This window comes from Cataglyphis hispanica, chromosome 3 (genome assembly GCF_021464435.1).
Source record: "Cataglyphis hispanica isolate Lineage 1 chromosome 3, ULB_Chis1_1.0, whole genome shotgun sequence".
Taxonomy (NCBI): Eukaryota; Metazoa; Arthropoda; class Insecta; order Hymenoptera; family Formicidae; genus Cataglyphis; species Cataglyphis hispanica.
Window position 1 is genome coordinate 2,543,961 of NC_065956.1, and position 13,123 is coordinate 2,557,083.

Genomic DNA, 13,123 nt, shown 5'->3' on the forward strand with positions numbered 1-13,123 from the left:
ATCTTTTATTTTTATTATTTTTACTTTCATCGCGCAGAAAACTTTCTATATACAACTTATTATATAATATTTTTTTTATAATTACCGCATACGACAAATTTTAGAAATAAATTAAATATAATTTATGCGATATAACACGATGTTATGTAAATATAATATCATGTAGAAAAATCTAAATACTGTAAAACCTTGAAATGCGCTACAAAGATGTGTTTCGACTATCCTTTAGCGGCCCTTTTAAGCTTTCATGCTGTTTCGACAGTGCGTGGGAGAAGCATAGGACCACGCACTAAGACAATTGATGCAAAAACTTACCTTTAAACGAAGATCACTGACAGTCCAGACGCGGCTTGCATAATCGTTGGACGCTCCAAGAATGAGGATTCCCGTCGAATCAAAGTCCACCGACATCACACCGGCGTTGCTGCCGACGAGGATGCCTTTGCTCTCCGATGTACCTACAACAGAACGTTCATTCACACGTTATCATATTATTACCTAACGATGTTTGTGTTTAATTCATCGCGTTTACGTGCCTCTATCAATTACTTTGTTCTTCATTGCAGAGTCATTCCACTCTACCTCCGTCTCTCTTTCTCCCTTGCATCCATACTGCATAATTAAATTTATGCCCTGACAGCTTAATTGACAACGAGCGAGTTGCGTTGCAATCCAAAGCAATAAGCGCCTCAAAACAGGCAAAATAGGGAAGAAAGAGATAGAGAAACATAGAGATAGAAATGAGGAAAAGCAATGAAAAAGCGCGCGGAGCAAAATCGAGAAATAGATAATGCGTGTGGAAATCCAGAGCAGCAGATCTCGAGTTAAGCGGATATAGCCTAATAAGGGCGGATATTTCATCCAATTTGTAACAAGAGGAGGATTAGATTCGCGAGCATTATAACATGTGCGATCGCTTAGCTGCAGAACAATTTCACCAGCTGGCCTGCTTTTACTAGACGAGGCAAGATCATATCATTCGACGCAATCTGATCGCGCAAAGTAACCTGTTGATTTGTAGATGTACTTTATTAAGTAAATTACCGAGAATATATTTTGAGAAAAAAGAATATCTGTCGCGAATACAGAAGCGAAATTACAATGAAAGACACATATCTTATAATGAACATTAATGATTATTTCTCTTATAAAAGAGTTTTGTATATTTTATTTATTGCATTTTTTATTTAGAAATATTTATCAAAATTGTTTTTTATTGCCATTAACCTCATATATGTTGCAGCGGGGATCGCGTTCTCATGAATCGAAAGATTCATTCGTCACGTCCTGCTCGAATCGATAAAATTTTTCGTTCCTTAGTAATTAGATGAAAAAATACTCGGAGAATGATAATTACCAGAAGCCAGAGTGAAGAAAATTGCAAATATCTTTTGCGAAGACTGCGCGTACTGTTTAACCGCACGAAGGACGAAATCGCCATAACCGAAATACGTAAGCGCGCCTAAATTCAGGTAGGAGAGAGCAAAGAGTAGAATTTAAAAAAAAAACCAGTAGGTAAATTTATGGCGGGAGATTCTCTTCCTTTACCGGATGCAATACTAATACTACTCACGATTATTATGCAGCTGAGATCATTTATTCGCAATTTGAATTGTATTCAAATAGATAATGCGTTTTTTATTTAAAGATATTTATCAAACTGACATGAAAATTATTTTTTATTTTTTATTTCAAATTAAAAAAGAAGTGTGTCTCTCTCTCTCTCTCTCTCTCTCTACACGCATACTAATCTTCCAAGAAAATACTAGTTTGTTGTCATGTACACAAGTCAAAATTAAAGACATTCTTATTAATTCTAAATGTATTCCCTGAATCAGAAGTTATAATCTCCGACAAAATCGTGCTGCAAAATAAACGCAACGTAATATAGGATAAATGCATTTGTGTTGACAAATATATCTAAGTTATTCTGCACAGACTTAATGGACATCTTTATTAGCACCAGCGCATCCTTAAGGCCCTTATATCATTCTGACTCGCTGGAGGATATCAATTTTACGCACGTATAAACTATAATTAGATCATAAAACTATATAAGTACACCATTAACCTAATATATGTGGCAGCAGGGATCGCATTCTCGCAGATCGAAAGATTTGTTCGTAGTCACGTCCTGCTTGAATCGATAAAACTTTTCATTTCTCAATGATTAGATGAAAAAATATTAATTGGAGAATGATAATTACCAAGAGCCAGAATGAAGAAAACTGCAAATACCTTTCGCGAAAATTACACGCATTGTTTAATCGCGCGAACGACGAGATATATAACCGAATTACCGTAAATGTGCCTAAATTCACGCGGATGGAGAGAAGAAAGGGAGCAGAATTCAATAAAATCAGTAGATAAATCTCTGGCGAGATCCTCTCACTCTCACTGTTTTGCATGCGATACTCACAACTACTATGCGACTAAAATGTCGTTTAAACTCGCGTAAATACTACGGTTAATCGCATTCTTTCCTTCGCACGCGCTTTCGACGTCGTGAATATAATTCACATTCTTCTACCGCGGCCATCGTAATTTGTGGCAACGATGCTTGTTCGATTTGGCACGACAAATGCTTGAAGCATCTGATTGACCAATCAGGATAAAAGGAGCAAGATCTCTTTATTTTGAGTAGTCAATCAAACGCTATCTTATGGAACACTCGGAAACTATAATAATTAAACCGAGATTTCAAAGAAGCGTATTTCATTATATATAGCACAAATTTCATAAAAATTAAAAAATAATATGATATAAATAAAATTTATTATTCTTTATCTAATTTTAAATACGATTTTAATTTAGATTTTGATATTCTCGAAATATTAATATTGAAGATTACAAAATTGTTACAAATGATGTCTTAATCGTAATATATAATTCCATAATAAAAAAATTATATTTATGTATGTGTGCTATATTTTATTACATTACATTTACTAAATTTACTAAATTAAGAAGAAATATTTTAAAAGATATACAAATAAAAAGATCTAAAAAATTATAATTTTTAATATCATTAAATATGTGTGTGTGTGCGTATTATATATATATATATATATATATATATATATATATATATATTTATATATATTTAATATTATTATAACATTGATAAAAAATATGTTCTTATCGCTCTGTTTTTATTAATTACCTTTAGTAATGTTCCATAATTTCACTTTCCTGTCAGCACCACCAGTAGCCAGAATTCTATCAGTAGGCGACCATTTAACAGCATATACTTCTCCCTCATGAGCACTCTGAAAGGTTTATAAACATTGGATATATAAGTGCTAAAAATTTTGAATGTATTCAAGCTTTTACAAAAGTATTATACAATATTATTGTATATTAATTTTGTACAATACGATATAAACATATTGCAAGACAATAATAAAAAATATTAAAAATCATATTAAAAAAAAAGAAGCGTATATAATTATATTATTTTACATATAATTATATTACTTATATTATTTTCTATTCATGTACATGATCCATTTCAAATTATCATATTGTCTTACTTATGAATATTAGTTATTTAACTTGTCATATAGAAATCATCAGATAGGAATACTTATACAAATATAAAATTCAAATATCATATAATATTTAATTAAGGCTTCTTCTAAAAAGAAAAATCTGTGCCATGATATCGATATATGTATAGAAAAAATCGTATTCATATCTTCACATTCATATTCAAGTACATATCAAAGTACATATGTTAAATTAAAATGCTGTTGTATGTAACTAGTCTAACATAATGTGGATGAAAAAAGTATGAAAAATCTATATCATTAATCGAAAGCGAAAATGGAAGATTTATATAGCTAATTGAGAAATCATGGAAAAAATAATGGAATGGAGGAGTCTCATAGCGGATTATGTTAATAAAAGCATCCTGTAACATTTAAAACCATTTGTACTTAATTTAATCTAAATAAAAATTATAATATGCAACCTATTCTAACATATAAACATTTAATTCTATGAACAATATTATATTTAAAATTCAATAAAAACTTAACCACTATCATATTAATGTTACAGATTATATACTGTATAATAATGTATGATGGCTGTGTGTGTGTGTGTGTGTGTATTGAGTCATGTATACATACATTATTATATAAAAAAATATACATACATACATATATACATACATACATATATACATACATACATACATATATATATATATATATATATATATATATACATAGATTTATATACAAAACATGCAGCCCCATAAGTCAATGTTATTAAGATATCAGACTGATGTTAATGTTTTCATGATAATACAGAAAACATAATATGAAATATTTTAGATTCAACGTACAAATGTTACGGATACTTTTGTCGGCACTGCTGTTGGAAGACCAGCAACTTCTTTTAAGCTTAAACGATCAGGGCTAACAGGTCGTGTGTCTCGTGCTGCATCTTCCAATTCTTTTTGCATTTTTGCTTGCCTCTTTCTGTAATAATAACAAATATTGTTTTTGTAATGACAAGCATTGCATATGCATTTAGTAAATACATTAAATAAATTCAACAAGTTGCAAAGCAACTTAAAGCATATATCATAACATTGATATATTATGCAATTTTCACATTATACAACTTCTTGTAAGAAGTTATAGTATATATAAAAACTAAACACCATATTATTTAAATGAATAACTCACCATTTTTTATGATTTTTTATGAATGTTTTTTATTAATTTCTTATTAAATAGTTTAAAAATATGATTTTGTTTTTCTTGTAATGTATACATATTTTTCTCTCAAAATTATTCTACATTTTCACTTTCGTTTTTCATTATCAGTAAAACCAATATTTTCATAAATTGCGTTATTAAAGAAAGTAGATAATAAAAAACAAAAATATTTAATTACCTTTTCAAGTTTGTTTTCTACAATCATGACATGGCAGGATTCACATCATATATTATTTTTTTATCTTTTTTTTACATAAAATAAAAGCTAAAGATTTATATTATTTATTAATTGTGTATCATTTTTATATTGAATGAAATAATCATTATAAATATATATATATATAATATATATATATATATATATATATATATATATATAATGCATATACATATAAATGTCATCTACAAATAAAATAGATAAATCATAAGACACCAAATGCAGTATGTAGTTTTGTTATTACCAGCCCAAAGCTATTTAGCATTAAGCAAAATGTTTTTCATTTTAAGAAACTTACCCAAACTTTGATAAGGTATGCATCAAAAAGGCTGTTGGACTCGTAAAACTGAAACGAAAATGCAAGCAGTGTGTCTAGTGTATAAAGCCCTAAAGTGACTAAATATTGTATATTCTGTGGAAAATTCAAATTTGATAAATAGTGTCTACATTTATCTATTTATAAATATTAATTATACATATATAGATACATAAAATATATAATCATAAATATATATATATATATATATATATATATATATATATATATATATAATCTAATAATAGATATACAATTATATATCTATTATTTGATACATATATTAGTTGATATATATTAATAAATGTTTATATTAATAATCAAAAAATCAAAAATTTTACTATTAAATTTTATTGTGTGGTCTGCATTTATAAATATAAATATTAATTACTGTGTTATTTAACTAAAAATTTGTTGCAAATGTGAATGTGATATCACGATGTTAATGAGAACACATGATTTACATATTTAATTTTGGAAATATGTAACATGCGTACTAATTATTTTAAACAATTACAATCTGAATGATTTAAGAACAAACTTGAAAAGATTTATTATACACATTGTGAAGAGATTGCATCTTAAACTAAAATAAAAATAATGTTTAAATTAAATAAAGTTTCGTGATTTTTAATAAAGTAATGTACAACAACACCCATTTCAAAAAAAGAATAAGCATTCTGTAGAAAAATAGTGTTGAAGAAAGATAAGATTTCAAGGAGACAAAGAGATTGTATTCAAATAAACTACCTTCACACAAAATTGCATTATAGAAACATACAGATATACATACAAATTCTAAATGAATTAAAATACAGAAAAAATTGGTTAATTCTTAAAAGCTCTAATTAAGCAAAGATACATTTATCATATTAGAAATCTAAGACCATAATTAGCATGCAAGACTAAATGCATATATTTCATATACATTACACGTAAAAGTAACCAACACATGCTCAATCAGAATATTCTCATGATGGGGATGATTATTGCTTTGCTCTTAATTTTAGAAACATAATCACAACTGTAGAAAAACTATAGAAATTGAGCATTATATACTCTATATTTTAATATTATAATACAGAATTTATTATGATAATATTTTCTATAATCTTCTCTTATTATCTTAGATTATTTTTATAATCTTCTATAATTTTATATTAATAATAGTAAAAAAAAGAAAGCAATATGTATAATTTTTATAATAATTTTTCACTTTCTAACATTTAAAATACACAATATACATACTCGTACATGTACTCACCTTAAAAAGTTGTCATTCTCTTCATTCATTTTTTCTGCATCTCTAGCTTTATATTTTATTAAACGTTCAATCAATTGTCGATTTTCTTCCTGTAAATTAGTAAAGTTTAAATAGATGTTAGTTAAAAAATTAGAACTAAATAAATAAATATCTATGAATAATTTATCAGACTTGCTTTAATCAAATATATAAAAAAAATATGATACACAATTTTATTAAATGTTTAACATAATTAGAAAAAAGACGATAATATATCATATACCTGTGTTTTTCTAAGCTTCTCTTCTAAAGAAGCAAAAGCAAGTTGCAAGGCCTGATGTTCATCTTTAAGCATCTGATTAATACATTCTGTTTCCTTTTCTCTAGCAAGGCATTTTGTTATTTCTAAACGTAAGTTGGTATTAGCTTCCAAACTTTCTGCAAGACTGAGAAAAAACAAATTACAAAATAACTTAAAAGAAACTTATATGTATATAAATAATTAATTTACCTGATTTCCTTTGCTTGAAGTTCTTTCGTTACTTCTTGCAATTTATTATTAAGATCTACTATTTGTTGTGTGTGTTCTCCTTTTCTCTTATGTAGCATCGCCAATTCTTCTGCTTGTTTTAAAAGTCTAGCTTCAAGATCAGAGTTTCCACTTACACCGATAGTGCCATTAGCTGCTTCACGACGAAGAGTCTCATTTGCAATTGTCAATTGCATGTTTGAATTTCGCAACGTATTTGCACTTTCAAATAACCTATTATCTATAAGATAAAAATACTGTAAAATTAATTTAAAAACTAAAATTGAAATAGATCATGTCTAAGCTGACACACACTTTTTTATTCAAGATTATGAAGGAAAAAATAAATAAATAAGTGAACTCTTTTAATGAATATTAACTCATAGATAAAATATAATCAAGCGAGACATATGGTGAACAATGAAATACTGTACAACACCACTGCTGTATTCAAAATGAGACACATTGATACTTGCATTGAATCAACATGAAATTATAGATACAAAACTTACGCAGATTAATGAGATCCGCAAAACAATTGGTTTGCGATCTGTTTCTTTCGCGTAATTGCGAAATTAAATCTTTCCGCCAATTGATATCCTCTCGAGGGACGAGTGATACACCTGCTTCGTTCGAGGTCATTTTTTCTGACTGATTCGCACAGCGCTTAAAAATAAGCAATTACTATCGATTTAACCTTGATCGGAACCGTTTCGACAAGGAGGCTATAAACAACGATCTCCAACAATCGTCACTCCATGATAGGACCCTTTCTCACGGCAATATGTAACTTCGTCCGATAAAAAATTACATTCGACTGTCAATATATCAATATATAACATTCGAATATCTCATAAAAATCACATGACATTGCCACATTAGCGCAAATATTTTTAATTATGAAAATAGCTATTCTAACCTATCATGTATAGGTGTACCAAACACTACACACTACGCTTGTGCTACTTTGAAATCTTTGAAGTTGTGCTATCGATATCATATCAGCAGAAACAATCGACTTTGCGATATATCGATGTCATTGATAAATTTTCGAAAAAATTAATAAGAACTATAAGAACATTATAACTATAATGAAAATTACGTGCAAGTATCGTGTATTAAATAAATATTAAAATTTATCAAGATATAATAAAATCCCTTCATTATATGTAACAGATATTAGATAGAAATAGAACTCGAATTTCCAATGGATATAATTTCAATGGATAGTTTCGAGTAGAAAAATATTATAGCATTGTTATATATAATCAAACTATATAAGTTATACTTGTATAGTTATAATGTATTAATATACTGTTATTCTGCTTTATTATCAAAAAAAAAGATCTATAATAAAATTATATCAAATATATAAAGAAAAGATTCTCACAACAACAACAAAAGGAGGAAAATTAAGAGCTGAGCGCGGTTATGGTTACAAAAATATTTTAATTAAAATATTTATTGTATTCAACTAATTATAGCTCATGTAACGAATAGGAAATCCACAAAGTTCAAAAACTTATGTTAAGTATATATACTTCAAAATCTATTTTCGATAGATTTTGTCAAATTAGTTATAAGATTTAAGATTTTTCAATAGATTATACATTTTTAATTAGATTCTGGCAGACATTTTGTAAAATTTGTTCTTGATAGCGTTTTGATTGTGTAGATTATAATCATAGATAATATTTATAAATATAAATTAAATTGAATTAAAAAGAGTCACAGTTATTGTATTTGTGACTCGGGTAAAGATGACATTAAAACTAATTCCTCAGCATTGGATTCGGAATCCTTGTGTCGCAAAATCGATGAATATGAGAAATCTCCATGGTCCAATTTTTCCATTTCCGTTGCTTTCTTTGTAACAATATTAATTGCATCGTCAAGTTCTTTAATAGATAATGCATTCTCTAAAAAATGAACAGATTTAACGAATTGATTGCGATTTATCTTTTTCTTACATAGACCATTATAGTTTAAATGTTACATCTCATTCACATATATAGTATAAATAGAGTAAATAATTACTATTATCACTCTCGCCTGCCCTTTCCTCTGATTATCATTTTCTATGGTAATTACTACATAATTACATACCATGAAGAATATCTGCGATGCTCTCTTCATTTTTGATCAGACGAATATATTTATTGTCGGCGAGAATATTGAAACTTTCCACGATATCGGAATTAAAATGCAACAACCAAAATCGATTTCTTTCCTGATTCAATCTCTTCGATAGCATTTCGATACCCTGTCATAAATATTATGTGTATTTTGAATGAAAGGCAATATCATTCATAAATCGTTCAAAAAATTATTTTTCAATTTCACTTGTAAAAATGATAATTACCTTGATTGAAGTATAATCAAGACTAGTGAATCTTTCGCAATCTATGATCAATGGGACATTATCTTGTTCGTTTCTGGCTACACTCATTATTTTATCACAGAAAAAAGTTACCGCGGGATAATAGAGACATACATCGGGCTTCAACATTATGTATCTATTTCCTAAATGAGTCTATGAAAAGAGATAAATGTCAACTATAATAATAATTATAAATTAAATATTATATATAATAATAATTATAAATTAAATATTATAATAATCGTCAATAATATCACTTATGTAATAATAAATATTATTGCATATGTATATATATATATATATATGTGTGTGTGTGTGTGTGTGTGTGTGTGTGTGTGTGTGTGTGTGTGTGTGTGTGTGTGTGTGTATTTTACATTGACACATCATACACATTTCATGCACGCGAAACATCATAAGCTTCCTGTTTTACCTTACACCTGAAGATTTGAATTGTCGGTCTCGCGGTCGGTCGAATGAAGAAGATTAAATTGAAAAAGACACCCAGGAGCAGTCCAATCTCGATGCTGATAAGAACAGAGATCAGGAAAGTGCCTATCGCCGCGACGGCATCCGTTTCTAAAAAAAAGTATGTATACATATATTAGATAGGTGTATATCTCTTCTTCATCTCGACTAAGTTGGCTACACGAAAATGATGCAATACTGACTGTATCCCTTCCAGAGCAATTTAAAAATCTTCATGTCGATCATAAACATTACGGCGGTTATCAACACCGCTGATAGCGTCGCGCGTGGAATATAATTAAAGTACGGCGTTAAAAAACTTAACGCTAACAATGTCATGGTTCCTGCAAAGGAAAGAAATGTTAATATCATTTCGCACCTTTAATATCTTCTGCTTTTCAATATATTAGATTGGTATCGTTACCAGAATATAAACCGGCCATAGGAGTTTGTATGCCACTGGCGCTACCAACTGCGCTTCGTGTGAATGCACCGGTGGTGGGCATCGATGATACAAAGCTACCGAATATATTGCAGAGACCGAGTGTTAGCATCTCCTGCGTCGCATTAACGCCAGCGCCAATTGCTATATTTGTATTATCAATATTTATAAAACTAATCAAACATTAATGAAATAAAAAGAATATTCAGCAGTTATTGTTAAGAATTCATTTCTAGTAGAAATTTTATAAAAATTGGGAAAAAAAATTTCTGCCAATAAGATATATCTAATCTTATAATCCAATCATTTTTTTCTCTTTTTCTCACATCATTTTATATAGGATATTTTTATATTGTAGAACGTAAATTTTCAAAAGTATTTTATCACAGATATTGAAAATTTTTCATAAATCTTGCTCTTATACGATTGAAATACATATAGGTATATAAAAGTATAAATGATCTGCTTGATTGAAAATTGAAAAATAATCGATACCAAACGCTTTAGCTATCGCCACGTTCGCCAGGACCGATATGAGAGGAAGTATCACTATTCCCGATCCGTAATGAGCGCACATATCCAGGAACGTATAAGTTTGATTTCCCACTTGTACTGAGAAAGGCGGTAACGATACTGTTGGAAGACCGGATTTTATTTGCCCTGTAAAATAAAAGTATTAAGATGCAACAAAACTTTAAGACTAAATCAAGGATAGAAAGAAACAGTGACAAATAATATTGAACATGGAATGTAGTTGATATTGAAGATTAATTATATCAATGATATCAATTTATCGATTTTAAGCATTTTACAATAACTATTAAATATGCGAAATGTTCCAAAAGTCTGTGGTAGCTATCAATTTTATCGTTAAAATGTCAGCTGTTGCAATGATCGATAATACTGGCAATTAAGCGATTAATATTAATTAATGAGATTATAACTAAAATTGAAACCTGAAACTTTAAACGGAATGGATCCCGTTGCTTCGAATCGATAAGCTATTACGCTTGTTATAAATACGATGAGAGCATTTCGACCAATGGACAAGTACCAAAGTATCTTCTTTATCGCTGTATTTCTGACAGAGTTTTTCTTATCTCTTGTACAAAAACAATCAATGTCTTTCAGTTTCTAGAAATAGAATTTATGAATCTAACTTTTCTACGATATTGCTATATATACATATAAGTTAAAATCATCCGCTTATAATCCCAAAACTTACTCTAAAGATCAGAAGAAATATGATGCTGCAGATTCCGAGTGTAACATCGGCTGGTTGGATTTTATTAATATTTTTAAACATTTTGTACAAATTATCTAAAATATTAGCTGATTTATATTTTAATCCAAGAAGCCCCTGCAGCTGAGCAATAATTATAATGACTGACGTTGCCGAAATAAAACCAGATGTAACCGGAACCGAAATGAAATCTACCATACATCCTGCAGTAAATCATATCAATAATTATATATATATATATATATATATATATATATTTAGATATATATAGATATTTATTGTTTATAAATAATGTAATAAAAGAAACTACAATAAAGTAAAACATTTGCCAATAAAAACATTTCTGTGTGTGTATTTAATTTAATTGATTAGATAATTTCATGATACTAGCCTAAATTTAATACGCCCATCAAAAACTCCACGCATCCGACTAAAAAACACAAGAGTATTACAAAATCCGGCGGCATGTCACGTGTATATTGCAATGTCATAAGAGCCATTAAGGATGAGGGACCAATCGAGACCTCTTTGATGGTCCCGAAGAAGATGTATAAGAAACCGCCCACGAAACAAGAATATAAGCCATACTAAAAATATTATTTATCATGTGATAATTTTATAACCATAGGTACTGTTAGTAGTATTGCATCCTAATAAAGATAAATATTTTAGCATTAGCAATAATAAGCATTTAAAAAAATGACATTAGAAACAAGAACCTACTTACAATTTTATCAAAACATTTTAAATAAATATAAACCCTCTTATTTGTTTATCTATATTTACAATTCGAAAATTACATAAATGTTAATATAAAAAGAGCGAGCTGGAAGAACGAAGGCAACAAAAGCTACGAAATACCTGTGCAGTCAGACCGGCCAGTGTCGCGTAGGCCATACTCTGGGGGATCATGGTTAAACCCAAAGTGATGCCCGCTATGAGATCCGCCACAACCTCTGTTCGAGTGTATCGTGGTAACCAACCGAGCACCGGCACATATTTAGCTATCGTACCGGAGAGTGATTTCCGTTCCGGCATCGGCAGCGAACAGATTTCCTCGTTGGAAATCTTTGTGGATGTAGACATCGCATTCGACCAAATGAGAGACTAATAAATTAATCGATTATTTTTCTATTTTACGATCGGATTTTAACATTGAATTCGATGAATTACGCGGCTATTCCCTCTTGCCGCACTTTGCTTACTATTATAACGACGCTCTCACGTCAACCGCTTAGAGCCTTATCATCGCCGACGCATCTATTCTATATCTCAATATAAACGCCACAGTAAAATCTCATTAATTGCGTAATTAATTCTCACCAGCATTGTACAATGTTGACAGTTTGATAAAGATCGTGCGCAACAACAACCTTGATAGATTAGCTGACGAATACCTAATGTACTTCTACGTTTTATCCCTTTAATTCTCTTGCAATATCAAACAAGATACCAAAACAGCCTAATTTCGGCAGATCTGAAATTTCTATGTGTTTGTTGGAATCAAAACGGAGAGTCATTTTCATTGATAAAATTTTATTGTCTTGTATCTCCTCGA

General features: G+C 29.3%; 2 protein-coding genes across 4 annotated transcripts in view; both read right to left on the minus strand.

The window, feature by feature from the left end:
* The window catches only part of LOC126859341 (autophagy-related protein 16-1), a 382,369-nt gene extending 374,378 nt beyond the window's left edge, over nt 1-7,991 (minus strand). The window contains exons 1-8 of one of the 3 annotated variants that reach the window (XM_050610489.1): nt 7,548-7,991; nt 7,018-7,276; nt 6,790-6,952; nt 6,528-6,616; nt 5,246-5,293; nt 4,352-4,487; nt 3,164-3,269; nt 316-458 (exon numbers count right to left, since the gene is read on the minus strand). In XM_050610489.1, the coding sequence (XP_050466446.1) occupies nt 316-458; nt 3,164-3,269; nt 4,352-4,487; nt 5,246-5,293; nt 6,528-6,616; nt 6,790-6,952; nt 7,018-7,276; nt 7,548-7,677 (1,074 nt within the window). In that variant the 5' untranslated portion in view covers nt 7,678-7,991. The remainder of the gene's footprint in view (nt 1-315; nt 459-3,163; nt 3,270-4,351; nt 4,488-5,245; nt 5,294-6,527; nt 6,617-6,789; nt 6,953-7,017; nt 7,277-7,547) is intronic. The other 2 variants (XM_050610491.1, XM_050610490.1) reach the window with 2 other exon arrangements.
* A 565-nt stretch (nt 7,992-8,556) lies between these two features.
* LOC126859337 (sodium-independent sulfate anion transporter-like) lies at nt 8,557-12,976 on the minus strand. Its single transcript, XM_050610475.1, has 11 exons — nt 12,427-12,976; nt 11,957-12,152; nt 11,548-11,768; nt 11,279-11,456; nt 10,818-10,982; nt 10,305-10,466; nt 10,084-10,224; nt 9,846-9,991; nt 9,398-9,568; nt 9,142-9,298; nt 8,557-8,954 (listed from the first exon to the last, which is right to left on the minus strand). Exons 1-11 carry the CDS (start codon nt 12,649-12,651, stop codon nt 8,770-8,772), a joined length of 1,947 nt encoding a protein of 648 aa, XP_050466432.1. The 5' UTR covers nt 12,652-12,976; the 3' UTR covers nt 8,557-8,769.
* Between the last annotated feature and the right edge of the window lie 147 nt (nt 12,977-13,123).